This window comes from Carassius gibelio, chromosome B3 (genome assembly GCF_023724105.1).
Source record: "Carassius gibelio isolate Cgi1373 ecotype wild population from Czech Republic chromosome B3, carGib1.2-hapl.c, whole genome shotgun sequence".
NCBI classification, from domain to species: Eukaryota; Metazoa; Chordata; class Actinopteri; order Cypriniformes; family Cyprinidae; genus Carassius; species Carassius gibelio.
This window is the reverse complement of record NC_068398.1, coordinates 2818379-2844498: the sequence shown is the minus strand read 5'-3', so window position 1 is coordinate 2844498 and position 26120 is coordinate 2818379. Positions and strand designations below refer to the sequence as shown.

The 26120-nt window shown below is 36.8% G+C and overlaps 1 protein-coding gene and 1 long non-coding RNA gene across 5 annotated transcripts; one reads left to right on the top strand and one right to left on the bottom strand.

Moving 5' to 3' along the window:
- The first annotated feature begins 5314 nt into the window (after nucleotides 1–5314).
- On the top strand, nucleotides 5315–24841 carry LOC127952172 (zinc finger protein 239). 4 transcript variants are annotated; one of them, XM_052550551.1, is made up of 3 exons: nucleotides 5315–5720; nucleotides 5778–5806; nucleotides 21902–24841. In XM_052550551.1, the coding sequence occupies exons 1-3, from the start codon at nucleotides 5551–5553 to the stop codon at nucleotides 23125–23127; spliced, it is 1425 nt and encodes a 474-aa protein (XP_052406511.1). In that variant the 5' UTR covers nucleotides 5315–5550; the 3' UTR covers nucleotides 23128–24841. The 4 variants fall into 4 exon arrangements, with proteins under 4 accessions (XP_052406511.1, XP_052406510.1, XP_052406513.1 ...); XM_052550550.1 differs by having other exon boundaries at nucleotides 5315–5806; XM_052550553.1 differs by lacking the exon at nucleotides 21902–24841 and adding an exon at nucleotides 6665–8835 and having other exon boundaries at nucleotides 5318–5806.
- Nucleotides 6833–22850, bottom strand: LOC127952239 (uncharacterized). Its single transcript, XR_008152867.1, has 3 exons — nucleotides 22709–22850; nucleotides 22420–22624; nucleotides 6833–7098 (listed from the first exon to the last, which is right to left on the bottom strand). It is a non-coding gene; the product is annotated as an uncharacterized LOC127952239 (long non-coding RNA).
- Nucleotides 24842–26120: the final 1279 nt, after the last annotated feature.

Here is a 26120-nt window from a genome sequence, read left to right as displayed (position 1 = left end):
GTGCGCATCATTTGCGTGCTTGTGCGCACACCGCAGTCAAAGTTCAAAATAGTTCAACTTTTGCCGCTGCGCTCTGTGACGATTACCAGCGCAACCAATAGAATCGGGGGATTCAAACAAGCACGGAAATCATAATGGATGAACGGCTAGTATTGTGTGTGTGTCATAATTTCCTGGGCTGTACGATACAAGTTTGAGGTCGTATCCACAGCCTCTACTTCCTTGCTTCTCTCTTAATTCTCATCAGCAGGACTAGCGCTATCGCTCGCTTCTTACAACGGGACAGATACACGTTTGCTGCTGACCGAAAGGAGGAACAACAGACTATGAAAGTGCTCCCGCTAAATGTTTTTAAAACTCCGCCTACGCCATCGCGCAGCGCAAATCGCATTGTATCTGAAGGGCAACGCTAGACACAGCGGCAAGCGCCACGCGTCCTGTGTAAAAGGCCCATTAGACTAACTATTATGGATTCATGCACCTGCATTAAAAAGTCTTTAACATAAAACAACAGGATAAAAATATAGTTGATAGCTAGATAATCATTTCATGACTCTAGACCAGGGGTCATCAACTATATTTGTCAAAGGGCCAGAATTTTTCTCGGCAGACACTGTAAGGGCCAGATACTTGTAATATAAAATAAAAAAATCGAATTGTATCCTAATATGTTATTATTTGATACACTAATTCTAATTTCAAATTTATGTTATTTTTTACATAGTACCTGTACTGCAGCAAGCCACCAGGTGGCGATAGCGATATTTAAGGCTTCATATTTGTGAGGCTGTCAAGCTGTCCATCACTGTCACATGCAGGTCGTAGTTTGTGGAGAACACTAGAAGAAAGGCCTTCTGAATATATTTGAATGAAAAATGGCACTCTCAAAGAGCCTTAAGCGAAAAGTTGATTCAGAGAACAGTAGTTTTAATGAGGAATGGACTGATAAGTACGTATTCATAGTTCCTACTGTAAGAAATGCTGTACCTGTGTGCCTCATTTTTTTTCATTACATTTAAAAATGAATAAATATGGAACAGACCCGAATATTCGAATATTCGTTCGGTGGGTTGGTATTCGATTTGAAAATTTGACATTCGAATAATTTATTATTATTTATATTTTTTTGCACACATTGGATCCCCCGCGAAACGGTTCTCATTCCCCCTTGAATAAGGCCGGCGACACACTGCGTGAGCGTCTCGGCTGTGTGATGTGTCCATTTTTGTTTCGGCTCCCATATTTAACAGGTTGGAGTTTGCACACTGAGACACGCGTCTCAGGCGAGCTCGAGCCACGCGGAAAACTGGTGCATGCTAGAAATAGAACCGACGCGTGTTCCAGCAATGGGAGAGTGTTCTGGCTAGAGCGCAGAACAGCGGAGTTTGTATGGACCGAAGTGCATGTCTGAGCTTGTGTTTTGTTGCTTTGACATTGTGGAAAATAGAATAATAAAAAACAAAATGTATTGGCATTTTTACCCGTTATTATAAATCTAAATTAATCTCGTTTTTAATTTAACTTAATTTCGTTTTTCTTTATTTAAATTTCGTTTTCTTTATTTAAATTTCATTTTTTCTTTATTTAAATTTCGTCTTTCTTTATTTAAATCTACCCTTACTGTGCCAATTTGTTAGTCAGAAAAATATTAGACTACCTTAAAAGTATTGCTTAATTTAATAGACCTGTGTGTGTGCGTTTTATTATCAATAGTGCAGTGTCCGTTTCTTGGAGCATAAGCCCTGCCCGCGTGAGGTGCGCCGCTTCCCGCTCGCGCTGTTCTGACAGTAGTTTACTAAAAGTTTATTAATTCTGAGTGTGTTGCGTCTCGCGTGTCCATCTATATTGCACCAAATGCGACACTGCACTCCCCCGTGAAGTCGATTGGATGAACGGTTCTCGAAATTATAAAAATGCCAACGGACATACACATATTCATGCCTTTATTAGAGATAAAAAATATGTTCAGCCCCTCTCTCCTAAGCTTCAAATAGTCGATGTTCATTACTACCGAAGCTTCGAAGCTCAAAAAATGGTATTGGACCAGCCCTAAACTTTTTCCTCTTACAAGGCTATTCCTGAATTCAGTATTATAGACGGTTTCATCGGGCGCACGCGCCTGGACCTAAGTTAACTTCCGGTCTGTGTTGTGTATATGGGTCTGGCTGCGGTGCCATCTACAAACGCAGTTAAAGCCAAGGTGATGAGTAGACTGAAGTTGGGCTCAGGTGGCTGTGCTGCGGGATGTGTTTCCCATACATTTATTTATTTTTGGAGACTCGCAACAATTTTAAAACTGATCGATTTTCAAAAAGGCTTCTTTTAATAAACATGAGTAAAGTAACGTTACGTAACGTACTGCACGTTTAATAATAATAATTCCTTACATTTATGTTTAAATATCAAAACGAGGCACGGGTGTTTTTATATCGCTATATTTCTGAAAGAAGACGTGCATGTTATATGCGTGATAAAGCAGCGTGTGAGCGTACCAGCTCTGCTTTGTTTACAGCTGTTACTGGGGAAACCTCTATTTCTCGCGCTTTATGTCTACGCTTTAAAACATCTCCTGCTGGCAAATAATGAATTAGCATTTTCATTAAGTCCGCCTGATCCACACAGAAAACACATTTTGTTTGTTATCAAAAAAATATCTACTCTAGAGGGACTTGGCTGTTGTTATTGATTCTATTTGGAGTCTACCGGAAGTTAAGTTAGGTCCACAAAAGCGCTCACGCGCATTAACGTTTGTTTATGTTGATGCCGTTGAAACCGTCTATTCTGGGGGCCGGATGGAAATCTGCCGCCAGTTGACGTTGCATGCTCTAGACACTTCTTTGTGAAGACAGTGGCATAATAATACAGTGAAATAATATATTCTTTAGCCATATAAATACAGTTGTAATGTACGTGTGTAAAATTTTTACTGAACAAAAAGTTTTACTCAACGTTGTTATCGGAGGAGAAGCAGCGCTGATCGTACGCTTCAGGACGCGCAGACGGTGAGAGCGAGCGGGAGCGCGCTTCAGACTCAGGAAGCGCGGATTTCGAACGCTGTTGCCTAGCATCCATCTGGCAAAACAAAACGGACGAACTCCTTCTGAACAGACTGCATTGGCCAAGTAGCAAAGTTTAACTGTGAGCGTGCATGCAGCGCCTGTGCAATCGTAAACGGTTTGCCTTTTTACACTTCGAATAATCTTGTTATCTATTAGCATTACGTTTATTTTATTACCACACTGGCAGATAATTTTACTTAATTTAGACCCCCCCCCCCATTGAAACAAGACTAAATATCATGTGTATGTTACTTGAAATAAGAAAACATGCATGCATGAATGAGTGAAGTATTTAAACATCACTTGCAATTTAAAAAGGAGGAGGAGACCAAAATAAACTCTGAGTTTACAGAAGAAAACCTCCTTCAGACCAGGGGTGCGTTTCACTAAGTCAGCAACTTTGTTTGTTGCAATGCAATTTCCCATTGCCAACCAACTAAGTTGCTAACGGGTTAGCAACTATGGTTTTGGGAAATGAACCCCTGGTGAGGTTCATAGAGTAAGTTACAATGGTAACTGACTCTGAGTATAAGTTAGCTATCTTTCAGAAACGGGCTTGACTTACCCTGCTTTCTCGGGTTTGACTAACCTCCCATTCTGAAACAAAACCTAGAGTTTGCCTCATTTTATGGTTAACATACTCAGAGTTTCCACTTAACCTCCTTTCTGAAACGGGCCAATATGAATGAGTGCCTCATGGTATATTTTTAGTTGCATTACATTCATAGCCCACTTTATATATTCTAGTAACTAAGTAACTTTGCAACAAGATGTTGGCCAACTCTTAGAAATATAGACTTGATCAGGGTAACAACAAGTTGACTTGTTTATGGTGCTCCTTCAGCTAACATACTACAACTTTACAAGATACTGGGTCAACGGTCTAATACAGTTACTAATACCTGATTATAATTATGAATTCAGTTCCTGGATCTGGTTTAAATAGCATAGTAAACTTGCATGTTTTGTTAACCAAGCTACCAGCATTTTCTTGACATGTTTAGTATAGCTTGAATGATTGATAAAACTAATGTTTTAAAATGTTCCCCTCTCCCTACCACCAGTACTTACTCTGTGGTATGACCATTTCAGGAATCTGGCTTATTGTTTGGGCTTGAACTGTTGCCATTATGGTGGGGTTTACGGGGTAATCTACTGCACTCAAGCAACAACATTTGGACTGGTGTTTGAACATTATGTCCATTTCACCTTCTCTTCTTGATGGCTGGACGACCACGTTATTAAGTTGGATAGGGCATCTAAAACATGACAAAAAATAAATAAATAAAAATGTTGGTTTTGGCTCAGCGTCCGAGCAGCATCCAGCACTACATCCATTGCTGAATGAATGGATAAATAAATACAAATTTACTTCTAATTGTGACTTATTTTAGAGTGCTTTCCTTCAGTCAGCTTGACGTTTAATAATAAATAAATGGATATAAAGTAACACAATATAAATAACATTTCCGTCTGCTATAATAAAATAACTGCAGTATAAAGTACAACTCTAGATTTGCAGTATAATGAAGTACAGATACAATGTACGGTAATTGCAGTTCAGTGATACGCTAAAATGCATGTGAAGATTTCAGATGTAAAGATTTCCAAGTCTGAGTATGAACATTTTTTTAAATAAAGCTTGTTTGATCAGGTTTAGTAATTTCACTATAAAGTCTTTATGCATAGGTCCTGCGCTGTGGATACAGTATTGTGAAGTGTTTTTGTTTTGTCTTGTTTTTTTGTAATGTAAACGTCCTATAAAAAAAAATATTCGTATAAAATATTTTTGTACAAAACAATATTTGCCTATGGAATATTGCACGTGCATAGATTAATAGCCCGCGCTGGAGATCTTTCTTCAGTCGTTGTCATGAGAACGAGTCTGGCGAGCAGCTGATTACTGTTTACGGTCAGTCAGCGTCTCTTCCGTCGTGTCTAGGGTGGATGGATATAAAAGAAGAAAATAGCCTATTTTATCATTATCAAGTGTTTTCGTTTAGGTTTATCTTAATTTCCATAATTTATGCTGCAAATATCTGACTAATAAAATCGCTTGTTTTTCTCCTCTAATCCTCACCCACGAAGACTTTTGATGTTTATCAAATACTATAATTTTAAGTCGTTTTTAATTTGCGTGTACAGATCGGCTCTTAAAAAGAAAAAGAAAAAACAGTGCACAAAGTAAGATCCCTCGTATTATTTACTTCACTCTCCAGTGCAGCGGGTGGCGCTAAACAATTACGTTTGTTTGACAAACAACATTTAACCTCAGGAGAAGAAGATTAGTTTCACTGCGCTCTCTGTTTTGTCGTCATGCTGTTTCAATATAGATTGTTGGAAATGTTGTTTCTGTAAATAGAAAATACAGTTTTTGAGTCAGGTCAGTAAATACCTGTAATATTCTCATCCTCACAGTCGTGACTAAGTTTTGAAGCAAGCAGGAATATCTGGAGGAGTATCATCTGAACTGAGATCTGCTGCTGTGAAGATGGAGTTTGTTAAAGAGGAGAGTGAAGAGAACACAAGTGAACCAGAAACCTGGAGAATAAAACACGAGGAGCCAGAAACACAGATAATAAAACATGAAGAACCAGAAACCCGGAAAATAAATCACGAGGAACCAGAAACATGGAGAATAAAACACGAAGAACCAGAAACTCGGGGGAAAAAACACGAGAAGGCAGAAACAAAAATAAAACACGAAGAACCAGAAACCCGGAAAATAAAACACGAGGAACAAGGAGGTTGGTGTTTATTCATAATTCACCTTTTATTGTGGTATTACGCACAGGATTTGTGCAAATCTTTGTTAAAACAAAACTTTAACCATTTCTACTAGAAATGTGACTGAATCGACACAAAGACAGTTATATTCTTTGACTTTATTTTCAGCTTTTTTTTGGAAGGGGGGGGGGCATAAAACTGTTAGCATGTGAGACTGAGTTTGTTTTTATGTTTGTAGAAGACAAATTTTAAGTCGCTACAAGACTGTGGTTATTTCACAGTGTAAACAGAGTTTTTTTTTTACTTTTTACTGTTAGATAAAATACTTATACAGCGTTATCACAACACGGAAGTATTAATAAGAACTTATTTGTTAGAATTAAATAAGCAACAATGCAGTTCTTTTATAAAGACCATACATTGAAGATTTAATAATTAATTTAAATAAACAATATATTAATCACTGGATTATTTTCCCAGAAAGACACAGTGGTAACCTTAACATTTTAATTTTATGATTTCACATTTGCAAATGGTATAAAAAAAAGGGTTTGTAAAAATTTCTGAAAATCTTTTAGAGCTCATTTGTTTAAAAAAATAACATATTACACATTAATGAATACAGTATACATACTTTTTAAAATAAACTATGAGGGCAAGAAATAATGTAAAATGGTCAAATAAAAAAATAAAATAATAATTCAATAATCATAATTAAGGTGAAGTCTTCAATTAATTGAGGTTTTGATGTTAGGTCATATTGTCCAGCCATATCTCCGCTTTTTTTATTATGGTTCATTTGTATGTCCTTTCACAGTTCTGTGTGTGTGTGTGTTTTAATGAGTTACTAAAAATAAATTTTTTTAATTTTATTTCAGAGTATATTGAAGAAAATGAGGAGAAAGAGATGGAAGTGGAGGAGAGAAATCATATTAAAACTGGAAAAAAACCTTCAAGATGCTCTCAAAGGAACAAATTGTCAAGAAAAAATGGTATTGATGTTCACATGAAACGGCACACTTGTGATCAGTGCGGGAAGAATTACACACGAAAAGAACACCTTAGAGCACACATGAGAGTTCATACTGGAGAGAAACCGTTTAATTGTGATCAGTGCGGGAAGAGTTTCACACGAAAAGGACTACTTACAGCACACATGAGAGTTCATACTGGAGAGAAACCGTTTAATTGTGATCAGTGCGGGAAGAGTTTCTCACAATTATCACATCTTTATGCACACACAAATGTTCACACTAGAGAGAAACTGTACGCTTGTGATCAATGTGACAAAATGTTTTTGAGGGCTTCACACCTGCAGCAGCACCTGAGAGTTCATACAAAAGAGAAACCACATTTATGTCATTTGTGTGGAAAGAGTTTTTCACGTCTACAACATTTGAAAGGGCATCAGAAAATACATACTGGTGTGAGAGAGTACATGTGCTTTGAGTGTGAAAAGACTTTTACTTCAGCGAGCAGTTTAAAACTGCATGAGAGGATCCACACTGGAGAGAAACCCTACAAATGTTCACACTGTGACCAGAGCTTCAGTTATTCATCAAGTCTGAAAACACATGAGAGGATCCACACTGGAGAGAAACCTTACAAGTGTTCATACTGTGAACAGAGATTCAGTCAGTCAGGAGTTGTGAAAACACATGAGAGGATTCACACTGGAGAGAAACCGTATCACTGCACTGAATGTGGGAAGTGTTTCAGTAATACATCTTCTCTACACAGTCATACAAAAAACATTCACAGTAAATAGGCCTAGGTCATCTTCAGATTTGACGCTGCCTCCCAGCACGCCACTCCCTATACGCAGAGTATGCGAAGAGAAACTCCTTTCTGATATTGCTCCATTATTTTTCACCGTAGCATTGGGGGAATTGGTGATCCTCTACCCATCTTGACTTCTGAGAGACACTGCCACTCTGAGAGGCTCTTTTTATACACAATCATGTTAACACTTGACTTAAGTTGCAAATTGGTCATCCAGCCGTTCCTTATATGTACATTTAACTTCTCCTGCCTCTTATTGCTACCTGTACCAACTTTTTTGGAATGTGTAGCTCTCATGAAATCCAAAATGAATCAATAGTTGGCATGACATTTCAAAATCTCTCACTTTCAACATTAGATGTTATTTATATTCTATTGTGAATCAAATATAAGTTTATGAGATTTGTAAATTCTTCATTCCTTTTTTACTCACAATTTGTAGAGTGTGCCAACCCTTTAAATCGGGTTTGTAGATGCAGGATTTACTGTCATGTTGATTTGTAATTGATCTGTTTTGTTTCTCTTGAAAAAAAAAGGATCTAAATGGATTAAATGTGCCCTTCTTTCATTAAATTAAAAAAAGGAATACTGTTAAAGAACCAGCCTGATGTGCAGTATCATAAGAATAGTAATACCGTTTAAACCTAACACTAGACTTGCCATGGGGTCAATTTTACCCGTGGCTGTTTTTCAAATGTACAAAGCAGATTTAAAAGAAAACATTCAAGTCTCCCAGTCATTGACTTTTACTAAAATTATGAAATTTACAATTCAATGTTGTTTAAAATTATTTAGATAAAAGATAAAAAGCAGGGCATTTATAACTATAAGCGCCAATGGGTCAAATTTACCCGCCATTGAATGCACGTACTTTCGCGCTGCTGTTTACTTGCCGCTTATGTTTTCACATTGTACATTTCTAGGCAACGCCTTTCAATCACTTATTTTGAAGTTATCAGATTCATAAATTAAGTAAAAATGACTAAAGTGATGGAGAGTCTGATGGTAAGTTATGTGTCCTGGTTCAGCTTAGCATCTGACTGCTCATCCGACAGTGATCCATATCATATTTACTATCAATATTTACATGTTTTAGCTTAACATTAGCCTACTCTAATTGGTTAAACTTTGGTTTAATTAATCATTTTTTTTCTTTCCATATCGTTTATTTTTCGCTACTGTGTTGATATGGTAGTCTGGCCGTTTGCTGAAGAAGAAAAAAAATCCCATCTATATGATGTAATGAATAAAACTTAGTGTTTTATTACCCACGTTTAATGGTGTTGTTCTCTTATTCAAACTATAAATGATATAACTAAACAAATTAAAAAATATATTTAGCTGTGCGCTTGAATTTTTCCTCGCATAATCGTGTGCAGTGTGTTGAATTATTATTGACTATAGGCTATATTAGTAACTTAAATAGCAAAGGTTATCTTAATATATTTATTAATGACATTGTATAATAATGTACCACCCAAATATTTAGGCTAGCCTACTACCTTGTATTTACCGCTGTCAGTGCAGGGCTTTTTTCACCTTAGGCTACTAACTATATGGATTCATGCGCCTGCATTAAAAATTCTTGAACATAAAACAACAGGATAAACATATAGTTGATAGCTAGACATAATCATTTCATGACTCTAGACACTTCTTTGAGAAGACAGTGGTATAATACAGTGAAATAATATGTTCTTTAGCCATATAAATACAGTTGTAATGTACGTGGGTAAAATGTTTACTGAACAAAAAGTTTAACTGAACGTTGTTATCGGAGGAGAAGCAGCGCTGATCAAACACTTCAGGACGCGCAGACGGTGAGAGCGAGCGGGAGCGCGCGTCAGACTCAGGAAGCGCGGTTTTCGAACGCTGTTGCCTAGCATCCATCTGGCAAAACAAACTGGACGAACTCCTTCTGAACAGGCTGCATTGTCCAAGTAGCAAAGTTTAACTGTGAGCGTGCATGCAGCGCCTGTGCAATCGTAAACGCTTTGCCTTTTTACTCTCCGAATAATCTTGTTTTCTATTAGCATTAAGATTATTTTATTACCACACTGGCAGATACATTTACTTAATTTAGACCCCCCACCCATGAAACAAGACTAAATATCATATATATATATATATATATATATATATATATATATGTGTGTGTGTGTGTGTGTGTGTGTGTGTGTGTGTGTGTGTGTGTGTGTGTGTGTATGTTACTTGAAATAAGAAAACACGCATGCATGAATGTGTGAAGTATTTATTCATGCTTGCATTTTAAAAAGGAGGAGGAGACCAAAATAAACTCTGAGTTTACAGAAGAAAACCTCCTTCAGACCAGGGGTGCGTTCCACTAAGTCAGCAACTTTGATGGTTGCAATGCAATTTCCCATTGCTAACAGGTTAGCAACTATGGTTTTTGGAAATGTACCCCTGGTTAGGTTCATAGAGTAAGTTACAACGGTAACGGACTCTGAGTATAAGTTAGCTCTCTTTCAGACTTACCCTTCTTTCTCGGGTTTGACAAACCTCCCATTCTGAAACAAAAAACCTAGAGTTTGCCTCATTTCATTCTTAACATTAAGAGTTTCCACTTAACCTCCTTTCTGAAACGGACCCCAAGTTTCAGAAACTGTGCGACAAATAAAGATGTTGTGTGTAAGCAGCTGAAAAAAAAACTGTAATGGGTAACGCTGCAGTTTTCTGTGAAAAAATATTAATATTAATAATCATTATCAGTAATTATTTGTTTAAAGTTTTATTTATAACTATAATCCGAAATATAGCTGCAAACAGCGATACCGGCTGTAGCTGAGAGCAGAGCGGGAAGAAGAAAAATGGCAGAAATAGAACGTACATCAGGACAATAGATCGGTTCACAAGTAGAGAAGTTTGAAATCGAACAGACCTTCAGATGAGAATGACCAAAAACATTTTTCATTCAATGTGAAAACACACGGAAAATCCAATGTCTTGAACAGAAGCAACATGAACCACAATGGATTGGAACCCAAAACCTTAGAGGTTCAGAAACCATGGCTTTGCCAAGTGCACCACTCAGTAAATGCACATGGAACTGACTGCAGAGGAGAGGTTAAGGTGTGAGAATGAGGTCAGAGGTTGAAATCAAAGAGAGGTTCAGATGAGAATGAACACAAACACGTTTTTGATTGAATAAACAGAACATCCGACGTCTGGAACAGAAGCAACATAAACATCACTGGATTCAAACCCATGACCTCAGAGGGTCAGAAGCAGTGTGGGCTATACTCAGTCAATGCAGATTCAACAGACCACCGAGTGAATGTGTGAGAGTGATCCCATCTAAAAATAAAAAATAAAGTTATATTTCATTAAGCATTTACATTAAAATACCTGTTAAATTCGACTAAAACTCCTATATTAAAGAAAAATACCCAAAGTAAATTGCATTTTTTTTCGAAAGCATTTGGATTGTTTGCATGTTTTTAATCCCTTTTGAAAGGTGACAATTTTTGGTGTTTCATGAAGTTAACCCTTAAAGTATTGAGTAGTGCTGGCAGAACACTGGAGCTATATCAGGTTAATGGTAATGCGGTTTATGATTACTTGAAGAGTCATATTAAACATAGGCATGCTCAAACTACAAGAGTTATTTCTTGGGAAATAAAAGGGGGAGGGGGGTCAAATTTGTTAATTTTTGCAATAAATAAATGAGCAAAATATCAATTGATTCTTTGTAAACGTCAAACTATAGGTGGCATTGTATGTAGTCTTTCAGGAAATGCTCTTGTTGATATCTACCTCATCTTGTGCTGCCATGTTACATTTAGAAGATATTGGAGCGGACTTCAAAAGTGTAAAAGTGGTTTTTAAGTGTCTGACAATTCTTGTCTTTGTCTCAAGAAGTCAAGAGACGCATGAACGGTTTAAAAAGTTAAACAAAATGAAAATTTTGCCATAGTGTATAGACTTCTGGTATTTTCTTCAGAAATCTTACCCATTAAAGGTTTTCTTTTAAGTGAAAGACATCTATAACCATTTTTTGTAGCGGTTTAATAAATGCAAACAAGAGTGAAGCATTGGAATGAGGTTTCTTTATTCACAGTAGTCAGAAATATAATACAGGTCCCCATAGTCATAGTCAAGACTGAAAATGCATATAACATCTTTTATCTTCAATACAGAAGATTGAACGTAAATCAGTGAAAAAAAAAAGGTTGCAATTTAAAAATAACGTAATACATAACTTATTTGGGGTATCTGAAGCAGAGGTGGGAGATGGGGAAGTTGGCCTGTTTGCTTTCGGCTGACTGTCCATAGGAGACTCATCTAGGTCATCATTTGGAGGTGCAGATTGCGTAGACGGTGAGAAGCGCATGAGTGGAGTGCTTGGTTGTGGGGTGTCTGGATGTGATGGCTCTGGATTTGCCAGGTGGGTGATGAAGTGGTTGTGTATGGTAATTTTCATTATGGGGAGGTCTAAAAGGGAGTCCATTATGGTGTCTGTCGTGGCGGTTTTGGAAATTTGAATTGTGGATCTGAAAATGTGGTTTTCAATGTTGACTGATTTGATGTCCTCACAGGTTGTTGTTCTTATTTTAAGTTTAGCATGAGTGTGTAGTGTAATGCGTCGGATCTGTAAAATACATCACATTTGTCAGAGGACTCTGGTGCAGGATAGTGACATGTGATTTAGTGGACAAGTGTAAATGATGCTGACTTTGGCGCCAATGTTGTTGCTGGTTATATGTTCAGATGTTGTGGCTGAAAATGTTGTGTCTTTTGTCGTTGACAGGAATTTTTTACCTCTGAAGACACGTAGTGACACATTGGTGATGTACAACCAGGAGTCCAGCTGGAGGTTGTGTTGTACTCCCCAGACTGCAAGCTCCATGATCCCAGTGGTGTCCTCTATGGTGTAGATGTTTTTTTTTTTCCAGGAAAACATCATCCTGGAGAAAGGCATGACCTTCACTTTCCATCTGGATGATTTTGATCATAATATTAACCTGCAGAACATGAACAATATGAATTAGTGTCTCAAGGTATATTTTTAGTTGCATTACTTTCATAGCCCACTTTATATATTCTAGTAACTAAGTAACTTTGCAACAAGATGTTGGCCAACTCTTAGAAAAATATAGACTTGATCAGGCAGAGGTGGAAAGTAACGAATTACATTTACTCGCGTTACTGTAATTGAGTAGCTTTTTTGTGTACTTCTACTTTTTTAAGTAATTTTTTAAATCTGTAATTTTACTTTTACTTAAGTATATTTTGTTTGAAGTATTGTATTTCGCTACATTTTAAAACACATTAATTACTGAGTAAAATAATAATAATAATAATAATAATTCGCTCCCTGGAAACTACATCAGTAAATAATGGGCAGGAGAACAAACTGGCGCTAAAATCACAAGAAAGATGCAGACGGACAAAACAGGCGTTAGTGGTGCAGACACCGCTGAAAACGAAACCCAGTCATATTCTGAAGTTGAACTCAAAGGAAATGAAGTGAAGCCCTGGCCATATTTATGCTCTATGCAGTGTAAGCTGTGCTTACCTAGAGAGACCAAACTAGCAGCTTATAAAATCTCGACATCAACCCTTCGCAAGCATGTAGAGGTAAGCTAAATAATTGCAACGTTGCATTGGTGCTTAAAATGAAGCTTTGACATTTTAGCAAGAGGTTTTGCACAAATTAGCCAAAAAGACTGGTGCGGAGTGTGCGATATATCTGGGATATATCGTCTGCTATAATATCATTGTTGTTTTAACAATGTGCGCGCGCATTTACAGTGCGTTCTTTCACTGTGGTTTAGTCTGTTAAAATGCATTTAAACTGATCACAAAGTTGAAGATATAGGGGCAGAAAATTTACATATATAATTTTCATATAGTAAATCAAAATCACACAAAGAATGCCGTCTTTTCTTCCAAAAATCATCATGATTGATTATATATATATATATATATATATATATATATATATATATATATATATTTTTTTTTTTTTTTTTTTTACAACAGGCCAGTAAACAAGTTAAATAAGAGACTTGCGTTTTAGATACCATATTGCCTGTTTTTGCTCTATTTTTACAACAAAAAATTATTCCAAACATAGCCACCAAAGCAAAGTTTTGCATCTCTGAGCAACATGACTGTTTATTTCCTGAATGAATCAACCGTTTAAATGACTCAGTTCAATCGCAATGACTCACTTATTAACAGTGACTTGAAGTGAAGTGACATTCAGCCAAGTATGGTGACCCATACTCAGAATTTGTGCTCTGCATTTAACCCATCCGAAATGCGCGCACACACACACACACACACACACACACACACACACACACACACAGAGCAGTGGGCAGCCATTTATGCTGCGGCGCCCGGGGAGCAGTTGGGGGTTCGATGCCTTGCTCAAGGGCACCTCAGTCGTGGTATTGAAGGTGGAGAGAGAGCTGTTCATGCACTACCCCCACCCACAATTCCGTCCGGCCTGAGACTAGAACCCACAACCCTTCGATTGGGAGTCCAACCCTCTAACCATTAGGCCACAACTTCCCCTTGCTGACACATACTGGCCATTTTAACTTCACAATTAAAGTATCTTTTGATTTTTTTTTTTAATATAATTTATTTCTTATCATTTCAAATGAGTATTCAACATTTTATGCCTTGTATATCAAAACATTATTCATGCATTTGTAACTGCAGGTTAAATGCATTCTTGTCCTGCACTAAACAGTGTGTAAATACATCTAAATGCCACTTCCGATGAAGCTTCTGCATTTTTGTCTGCATTGAAAAGATGAGTTTGTTGATACTGATTTGCCTGGTAACAGCCCAAATGTCTTATTATTCTAAATAACTGATTTCTTTAATTAAAAACAACTAGTTTGAGATTAATAGGCCTGTGCCAGGGGTGTCAAACTCAGTTCCTGGAGGGCCGTATAGCCCTGCAGAGTTTAGTTCTAACACACATATCATGTAGTTTTCAAAAAAGCCTAAATGATTAAATTAGCTGGATCAGGTTTGTTTAATTAGGGTTATATATAAACTGTGCAGGACTGTGGCCCTACAGGAACTGAGTCTGACTCCCTTGGTCCCATTTTTGCCTCCCCATCACTGTTAAAATGTAACTAAGTAATTTTTACTCTGAGTAAATTTTAAACAAGCTACTTTTTACTTTTACTTGAGTAGATTTTTAGACTGGTACTTTTACTTGTACTTAAGTAAAATTTCATTCATGTAATGGTACTTTTACTTGAGTAGAATATTTTTGTACTCTTTCCACCTCTGTGATCAGGGTAACAACAAGTTGACTTGTTTATGGTGCTCCTTCAGCTAACATACTACAACTTCACAAGATATTGGGTCAACGGTGAATTCAGTTCCTGGATCTGTTGAATGACCAGAGGTGTAAAGATCATAGTAAACCTGCAGTTTTTGTTAACCAAGCTACCAGCATTTTCTTGACGTGTTTAGTATAGCTTGAATGATTGATAAAACTAATGTTTTAAAATGTTCCCCTCTCCCCACCACTAGTACTTACTCTGTGGTATTACATCTCCCTTTCAGGAATCTGGCTTATTGTTTGGTTTTGAACTGTTGCCATTATGGTGGGGTTTTAGGGGTAATCTACTGCACTCAAGCAACAACATTTGGACTGGTGTGTGAACATTATGTCCATTTCACCTTCTCTTCTTGATGGCTGGACGACCACGTTATTAAGTTGGATAGGGCATCTAAAACATGACAAAAAAAAAAACCTTAAAACAAATTTTGGTTTTGGCTCAGCGTCCAAGCAGCATCCAGCACTACATCCATTGCTGAATGAATGGATAAATAAATACAAATTTACTTCTAATTGTGACTTATTAGAGTGCTTTCCTTCAGTCAGCTTGGCGTTTAATAACAAATAAATGGATATAAATTAACACAATATAAATAACATTTCCGTCTGCTATAATAAAATAACTGCAGTATAAAGTACAACTCTAGATTTGCAGTATAATGAAGTACAGATACAATGTACGGTAATTGCAGTTCAGTGATACGCTAAAATGCATGTGAAGATTTCAGATGTAAAGATTTCCAAGTCTGAGTATGAGCATTTTTAAAATAAAGCTTGTTTGATCAGGTTTAGTATTTTCACTATAAAGTCTTTATGCATAGGTCCTGCGCTGTGGTTACAGTATTGTCAAGTGTTTTTTGTTTTGTTTTTTGTAATGTAAACGTCCTATAAAATATTCGTATAAAATATTTTTGTACAAAACAATATTTGCCTATGGAATATTGCACGTGCATAGATTAATAGTCTTTCTTCGGTCGTTGTCATGAGAACGAGTCTGGCGAGCAGCTGATTACTGTTAACGGTCAGTCAGCGTCTCTTCCGTCGTGTCTAGGGTGGATGGATATAAAAGAAGAAAATAGCCTATTTTATCATTATCATGTGTTTTCATTTAGGCTTATCTTAATTTCCATAATTTATGCTGCCACCCAGCCGGTAATTCAACGTTGAAACAACGTCTGGAACCATGGTTTAATCAATGTTGAATTAACTTTTGATTTTGCAAATTGGATCAACGTTGAAATCCCGATGTTGATTCACTGTTTTACCACCACGGGTGAATTACGGTCGTTCTGCAGACCTTGGATTAACGCTGAATGAGGTGTTGATTTTGAAAAGTTAATCAACGTTGATAACACGATATTGTCTCACCGTCGTACCTGGCACCATGTATACACACTTGTATGTTCAATTAGATCCTAGTTTGCATTTAGATCAACAGGACAGGATAAAGACAATCAAATGACTGGCAGCAATGGCTTTACAATCAACTTCAATAAACTATCACATGATCAAAATTGTATAACAGCTGTTTTATTTTGGAAACAGACTGTATAAAACAGATGAAAATAATCCCAAACTTTATTTTTGCAGAGTATGCATGGATGTATTGCATGATTTTTACCAAAGGAGACTCTAAAATTTTCGAACCAGCAGCCTCGTGCATATAGCAGGGTTGTGCTTCGGGTGATCATTGAAAGTGTCCCAGCGCTAGGTCCATTCTGACGCCGTCCTCTCCACTCTCTCCCACTTGTGCACTTTCTGTACCGTCCTGTATAAACATTTACATTTAATCATTTAACAGACGCTTTTATCCAAAGTGACCTACAAATGAGAAGAACAGAAGCAGTCAGGTGTACAAGCGAACAACAACAGTATACAAGTGCCATGACAAGTCTCAGTATAGTACAGAACACATAGCCAGGTTTTTTTTTTTTTTTAAATATGAAAGACAAGAAAAGAAGGAAAAGTGCTAGCATTAGTTGGTTCTGGTGAAAAAGATGAGTCTTAAGATGTTTCTTGAAAATGAGTAAAGACTCAGCAGTTCGGATTGAGATTTGGAGGTCATTCCACCAGCTGGACACAGTCCAGGAAAAGGTCAGTGAGAGTGATTTTGAACTTCTTTGGGATGGCACCACAAGGAGTCGTTCACTTGCAGAGCACAAACTTCTGGAGGGAACATAAGATTTAACCAATGAGTTTAGGTATGTTCACAATGTTTCACAATAACTTTGATATGGTGAAATATATTTAACTGAAAACTGAATGCAAAATAAATCACACAATATTTTCACTTTACAGTTCAGTAACAGTAGAGTTGGAAACAAAGTGGACAACACTATTCATTAAACATTTATTTAATGTATTCAGATGATCGTTTACAATTCACAAATTATTCACAAGCAGTGTTTTCAGAGCCCCCAGTTACACTGTTTTAATCAGAACACTAACATTACAGTGTAGTAAAACAAGTCAAATCCAATTAAGTAAATTTTTATTAAACTAAGCACAATCAAAACCTATCACAAAAGGTCAAAGCATCTCTAGCAGAAGTGACAGTGCAATGTAGCAGATGAACAATTTCTTACCAATGTTTCAAGAATAAACTGGATCCTTGATGACCCTACAAGGTGAAAGAAGAAATGGTTTACTGAAAAGTTCTTAAAAAGCAGGATTTCATATTATACCATTTCCTTGAACCATTGGTTCTCAATCTTTTTATACCAAGTACCACTTCAGAAAATATTTGTTATTAAATATTAAAGCTGCGGTAGGTAACTTTTGACGCTCTAGCGGTTAATAAACAGAACTGCTTGCGTCTTGCGGAAGAACATCGTAGCCGGAGCTACTTCTCTCTGTTCATGTCTCTGAAGAATCACAAAGGTACTGGGTTACTCCGCCGCGGTATCCCCGAAGCAATCTAAAATAGTCCGAATATAAACACTTATTATAGGTGTACCCTAGTGATTCAGGACAAGCTAAAAACACGGTTTGGAAAATGGATTCATGGTGTACTCGCTTATTATATACATTTTTCTACATTTTGAACACAAACAAAGTTACGGACCGCAACTCTGATTGGTTATTTCTTACCGGGAGCGATGGATTTTCTGCAAATGGCAATAGGACACTGGGAGGAGCACATGTCCACCACCAGTGTGCAGCATCCACCTGGATGATGCGACGACAGCCATATTGCGCCAGAACACCCACCACACACCAGCTTACTGGTGGAGAGGAGACAATTAACACTACCCTGTGCTTACGTACAGGTAAATGAAAACTAAAAGTTTAAATTAAAATGCGTTATAACAAAAGTTACATAACTTTACTGTACATTAACCGTACTTAAATGTACCAAAAAAAAAAAAACATACTCAAAGATGAAATTAAAATCTTGACACTGAGAACCACTGCTTTAAACAATCCTAATTCATTTTTAAATTCCTTTTCATTAATTCATTAAAATTGTTCCAACATTTGCACTTATGTTTCAGAAAACACTTTGAAACTATTATTAGAATTAAAACATATATAACACACCTAATGCATGGAATTCATATCAGGAAAATGTGGAAAAATCTCTAAAAGACAGAAATTCGCTCAAAATAAAAATAAAAAGTAACAGGCAAATATGAAATAATTCGGGACCGACCGCGCAGTCAGTTATAACGAGCAGCAGCTCACAGTTAGCCGCCTCACTCACAGAAAAACGACAATAACGGTCATATTTTTAAATGTAGAAAGGCGCGAACCGATTCATTGTCCAATGACAGCAAGAGTAACCAATAATGATCAAAGTAATAAAGCAGCAAAATGTATTTAGTTTTATTGTTGTTAATGATGATAATATTTAACATATACCTTTAGATTTTATAATAGGTATCATGACTAAAATATTTTAAAATGCTATTAAAATAAGAATAATCTTAAATAATTTAATATAAATAATTTAAAAGTTTGTTAATCTTTTTCAACCTTAGCATTAAACATTTTAACGTTGTTTCATTAAAACAACTGACCTTATTTCAACCATATTTTAACGTTGAAAGTTGGTCATGTGCTGGAAGTTTTTCAACTGTTCATCTTTAAACGTTGAATCAACGTTGTTTCAACGTTGAAACCACAACTAACCTTATTTCAATCATATTTCAACGTTGAAGGTCGGTCATGTGCTGGCTGGGAACTTGTCTGATATTCAATTAAATATCTGAATAATAAAATCGCTTGTTTTTCTCCTCTAATTCTCACCCAGGGTAACTGTTGATGCTTATCAAATACCAGTCTGTAATTGAAAGTTTTTAATTTGCGTGTACAGATCGGCTTTTAAAAAGAAAAAGAAAAAACAGTGCACAAAGTAATATACCTCGTATTATTTCCTTCACTCTCCAGTCCAGCGGGTGGCGCTAAACACTTACGTTTGTTTGACAAACAATATTAAACCTCAGGAGAAGAAGATTAGTTTCACCGCGCTCTCTGTTGTGTTGTCATGTTTCTGTAAATAGAAAACACAGTTTTTGAGTCAGGTCAGTAAATACCTGTAATATTCTCATCCTCACAGTCGAGACTAAGTGTTGAATCAAGCAGGAATATCTGGAAAAGTATCATCTGAACTGAGATCTGCTGCTGTGAAGATGGAGTTTGTTAAAGAGGAGAGTGAAGAGAACACGAGAGAACCAGAAACCTGGAGAATAAAACACGAGGAAACAGAAACCAAGAGAATAAAACACGAGGAGCTAGAAACACAGATAATAAAACATGAAGAACAAGGAGGTTGGTGTTTATTCATAATATCTCTTTTATTGTGGTATTACACACAGGATTTCTGCAAATCTTTGTTAAAACAAGACTTTAACCATTTCTTCTAGAAATGTGACTCAATCGACACAAAGACAGTTATATTCTTTGACTTTATTTCTGCTTTTTTTGGGGGGGGGGGGGGGTAACATAAAACTGTTAGCATGTGAGACTGAGTTTGTTTTTATGTTAGTAGTAGGGGTGTCCATGGTTAACCGATTAACCGTTAGAAATTGCATAACCGAGTGAAACATTTTGCTCGGTTAAGTGACGTCAATGGCGTGCATTGAATTTAGTTGTAATACATTTTTGCACCACTAGAGACCGCCAGAGCGCTCCCAGACATTTGTAATGTCCACAAGAAGTCATTTTTCTAATATGAAGTGGGCAAAGAAAAGTACAGCGTTGGAGTACTTTAAAATTGAGAGTGACGGGGCAAAATGCAAGTATTGCAATACAGTGTTTAGATATACTTCAAGTACAACCTCGTTGTTGTAATCTCAACAGCCAACACCCGGGCATAATTAGGCCGGCGACACACTGGATCTGTGGCGAAAGCGTCTCAGCTGCGTGGCGTGTCTGTTTTTAATTCGGCTCTCATGTTAACAGGTTAGAGCTTGCCGACTGCGTGCGTGAGACGCGCGGCTCGACGCGTGCATGCTAGAAATAGAACCTACACCTTGTTGGAAGCATTTCCAGGCAAAATATAATAGGAAAATATGTTTATATGTCATGTCATACATATGAATTCATGACATTTTGATATTTGAAAGTCTATAGGTTGACATAAATTCAGATATAAATGTAATTTAAAAAAAAATTATTATCGATTTTCAAATATTGTACCTGTCAAACATAGTATAGCCTTAAGGCGGTCGCACATTGGACGAGAAGCGCCGCGTCGCGCCACATGTAGGACAACTCAAGGTATCGCACACTGGACGCGCACATTCTATATGCGTGAGCTCAATTTCGCAGCAAGATGGGAGAGTTTTAACTAAATCTATTATTATTATTTAAAATATATAATTTTAATTGATAAAAGCTGAGTTTTGAACGTTAATTAATGAAAAGAATCTGTGTTATTATAATAAGTCTGTTATTGTTTTGTTGTATCTGTTGTCTAGGCAACTGTGCAGCTGAAAACATAACCAAACACTTTGTAATGTTTTATTTGAATGAAACAAGTGTGCGATGGCGCTCTGTGGCGCGGCAGAAATTTGAACAGCGTTCTGAGTCGTAGCTGGGCGCCGCGGACAGATGCCGAATGGCGCCGCCGGTGTGTGTACACCCATAGAGAATAATGTGTTCGAATTTTAAAGACGTGGCGCGACGCGACGCGGCGCTGCGCTTCCCGTCCGGTGTGCGACCCCCTTTAGCGAGGCGGCCGCGGAGCCTGCTTGTTACCTTCGCCTAAACACGGAAAGTTACATAACTATTACTAGAACCGGTTAATGAAAAACTTGAAAACGTGCAGCCCTAGTTTGTAGAAGACAAATTTGAAGTCGCTACAGGACTGGGGTTATTTACAACCATTATTTGGTACATTTGACAGTGGAAACAGACTTTTACTGTCATATAAAATACGTATACAGCCTTATCACAAAATGCGAGTATTTACTGTAGGGATGATGCGCAATATTGGATTTTCGCCAGTGTTCGATAGAAATATATATTTTTAATTTTGATTATTTTTAACAAGAACTTATTTCTTAGAATAAGATAAGCAACAATGCAGTTCTTTTATAAAGACCATACATTGAAGATTTAATAATTAATTTAAATAATCAATATATTAATCACTGCATTATTTTCCCAGAAAGACGCAGTGGTAACCTTAACATTTTAATTTTATGATTTCAAATTTGCAAATGGTCTAAAAAAAGGGTTGTAAAAATTCTGAAATTCTTTTAGAGCTCAACATTTGTTTAAAAAATAACATATTACACATTAATAAATACAGTATACATACTTTTTTTAATAAACTATGAGGGCAAAAAATAATGTAAAATGATAAAATAAATAAAATAATAATTAAATAATCATAATCAAGGTGAAGTGTTCAATTAATTGAAGTTTTGATTTTAGGTCATATTGTCCAGCCCTATCTCTGCTATTTTATCATGGTTCATTTGTATGTCTTTTCACAGTTCTGTGTGTGTTTTAATGAGTTACTAAAAAATAAATTTTTTACATTTTATTTCAGAGTATATTGAAGAAAATGTGGAGAAAGAATTGGAAGTTGAGGAGAGGAATCATATTAAAACTGGAGAAAACCCGTCAACTTGCTCTCAAAGAAACAAATTGTCAAGAAAAAATGGTCTTGATGTTCACATGAAACGGCACACTTGTGATCAGTGCGGGAAGAATTACACACGAAAAGATCGCCTTAGAGCACACATGAGAGTTCACACTGGAGAGAAACCGTTTAATTGTGATCAGTGCGGGAAGAGTTTCACACGAAAAGAACTACTTACAGCACACATGAGAGTTCATACTGGAGAGAAACCGTTTAATTGTGATCAGTGCGGGAAGAGTTTTTCACTAAAAGGACTACTTACAGCACACATGAGAGTTCATACTGGAGAGAAACCGTTCACTTGTGATCAGTGCGGGAAGAGTTTCACACAATTATCACATCTTTATGCACACACAAATGTTCACACTAGAGAGAAACTGTACGCTTGTGATCAATGTGACAAAATGTTTTTGAGGGCTTCACACCTGAAGCAGCACCTGAGAGTTCATACAAAAGAGAAACCACATTCATGTCATTTGTGTGGAAAGAGTTTTTCACGTCTACAACATTTGAAAGGGCATCAGAAAATACATACTGGTGTGAGAGAGTACATGTGCTTTCAGTGTGAAAAGACTTTTACTACAGCGACCAATTTAAAACTGCATGAGAGTATCCACACTGGAGAGAAACCTTATAAGTGTTCACACTGTGACCAAGGCTTCACTTATTCATCAAATCTGATAACACATGAGAGGATCCACACTGGAGAGAAACCTTACAAGTGTTCATACTGTGAACAGAGATTCAGTCAGTCAGGAGCTCTGAAAACACATGAGAGGATCCACACTGGAGAGAAACCCTACAAGTGTGCACATTGTGAAAAGAGATTCAGGGATTCATCAAGTCTGATAACACATGAGAGGATCCACACTGGAGAGAAACCCTACAAGTGTTCACATTGTGACAAGAGATTCAGGGATTCATCAAGTCTGATAACACATGAGAGGATCCACACTGGAGAGAAACCCTACAAGTGTTCACATTGTGACAAGAGATTCAGGGATTCATCAAGTCTGAAAACACATGAGAGGATTCACACTGGAGAGAAACCGTATCACTGCACTGAATGTGGGAAGTGTTTCAGTAATACATCTTCTCTACACAAACATACAAAAAACAATCACAGCAAGTAGGTCATCTTCAGATTTGATGCTGCCTCCCAGTACTGCCACTCCCTATACGCAGAGTACGCAGAGAGAAACTCCCTTCTGATATTGCTCCACTATTTTTCGCCGCAGCATTGGAGGAATTGGTGATCCTCTGACCATCTTGACTTCTGAAAGACACTGCCATTCTGAGAGGCTCTTTTTATACACAATCATGTTGCCAATTGACCTAAGTTGCAAATTGGTCATCCAGCCGTTCCTTATATGTACATTTAACTTCTCCTGCCTCTTATTGCTACCTGTACCAACTTTTTTGGAATGTGTAGCTCTCATGAAATCCAAAATGAGCCAATAGTTGGCATGACATTTCAAAATCTCTCACTTTCAACATTTGATATGTTATCTATATTCTATTGTGAATCAAATATAAGCTTATGAGATTTGTAAATTCTTCATTCCTTTTTTACTCACAATTTGTCAGGTTTGTAGATGCAGGATATACTGTCATGTTGATTTGTAATTGATCTGTTTTGCTTCTCTTGTAAAAAAGGATCTAAATGGATTAAATGGGCCTTCTTTCAGTAAAGTAAAAAAAGGAATACTGTTAAAGAACCAGCCTGATGTGCAGTATCATAAGAATAGTAATACCGTTTAAACCTTATTAACGCTAGAACCGCCATGGGGTCAATCTTACCCTTTGCTGTTTTTCAAATCTACTGAAAGGAATTAAATTATTTCCTTACAAAATTAACTCCCCAAGCCAAAACTCAGGAGCTCACAGAAAACAGATACCATTCTGCCATGCAATAAAAAAATAAAACTGATCTGGAAAAGAGATCTTCAAGGAGTGCAAACAACACCTATTTACGACCTCCTTCCTCCCTCTCCCCTCCTTGCCTCTGACTCTCACTCTTCTCCTCCAAAAGCAAGAATATCCATATGCCATGTTATATCTTGTGAAAATGTTTTTTTCCACTTCATGTTTAGTATAATTTTAAAGGTCTCTGTGCAATTGGTAAAATGGTCTCAATTTCACAATAGTCATTTATATTATGAGAAAGATCAAGAACTTTTGTAGAATTGTGTTCTGCTGAGAAGGAGGTGTGTCCCCCTTTAGGGGTCTTTGAGAATGTTTAACTCCAACAAGGTTTTACCCTTATGTTACCGCGGGAACCTATTGAACCAAAATGACCGTTATGTTTTTACAACTGCTTTGAAGATTTCTTTGTTGTCTGGTCTGAGTATTTAAGGGGAGTGACAAAACAGTATGGGGAGATTCTGTAGTCAGATCAGCCCATAGTGCAGTGTATATCTTATATGCTCCATACTATGTATCTTTCTGAAGTCAGGTATATTATTATTTACTCAAAAATGAAATTGTGTTGAACACATTGTGCCCATAGAGCACATTGTATAGTTGTTTGTGTTACTGCCTGTGCACATTGTCTAGTTAAGTTTATTCTCTAAAACACCTGAGTGCTTTGCTATACATTTTAGATCATGTGTCTTAAATAAGAATAACTATTACATGTGTGGCTATGTTAAATTTGTTTGTCTCCTGCGTGGATCACATGGTCGTTCCCCATATGACTAGTGTCTGTGCAGGAGCAAAGTTGCCACGTGGTTACAGTGTGATTCACAGTTGCATTATCCTTTCTAAATTGGCTTCTAATTGTTTCATTATATAATTGACATGATACAATTATACCTGACTAATAATAAAATTGTTATATTTGATTTATCCTAAACTCATCTGAAATCATTATGACTAGTAAACTGTGCCGAGGCTTTTGTTACCTCAAATCCATGGCTAGGATAGGTCAAACTGAAGGCTTGAGAATGATAGGAGCAGTAGGCACATCATCGGAGACCTTCTGATTTCTGTCTATCACTGCTGTTAGCAAGTTGTTTGGGAAAAGACTAAATAAACTACACTTTTGTCATAAGCAAGCAGTAGGTGGCAAGAAAAACATGTATTAGTCTAGCTACATCCTCTGACTAGCATCAGAAGGGCGAGTTTGTGATCGTAAGATCCACATGAAGCTAGCGTGAGACTTAAAAGAGACATTAAGTCCCCAGTGAACGGATAATTGAAATTATAGTGAGTCCGGAAAAATCAAATATCAAAATTGATACATAATCTTACATAACCTTTGTGGTCAGTGTTTAAATAGAAACGGTGTCTAAATTTAATGATCACATGAAATTGGAGTCAGATTGAGCATGGAGCTAGACTAGGATTTAAACTAAACCCTGATAAATTCAGAAGCGCAAGTAAAAGACAGAATATGCATTAAACCTTCGACCAGGCCGCTGGATTCTACTATTTGGGCTGGCGGGTGGATCCTTACAGTACATAGCATATTTAAAATAAAACATTCAAATCTCCCAGTCATTGACTTTTACTAAAATGATGAAATTTACAATTCAATGTTGTTTAAAATTATTTAGATAAAACCAGATAAAAAAAACAGGACATTTATACCTATAAGCCCCAGTGGATCAAATGTACCCGCTATTGAATGCACATACTTTCGCGCTGCTGTTTACTCGCTACTTATGTTTTAACATTGTACATTTCTAGGCAACGCCTTTCACCCACTGATTATGCAGTTAACAGATTGATAAATTAAAGAGCCAGTAAGATGAAAATTCTAAGCTTCCTATCACTGTTTATAAGTTCTGTACATTAGGTTTAAATCCATCCAAGGTTAAAAAACATTGTCATTTTGTCAAAATATAATTCAGTTTGAATCTGAATAGCGCGTTCAGCGCGGGGGTGTGGTCACATATAACGAAGGGAGACATGAAAAACAGACAGCGTTGTTTTCATATGGATTACTTCATCACAGAATATCTGTTCGGCAGCACTTGTTTAGTTTTAAAGTAGACATGTCAAGCTTTCTATAGATATCTCTCTCATGTCTCTTCGTTGAGTATTCACGGAGTTACACTTCATTTTAATGACGTTTTTGTAAATGAAGATCATCAGCACAGACAAAGGCTGCAGACAGCACACA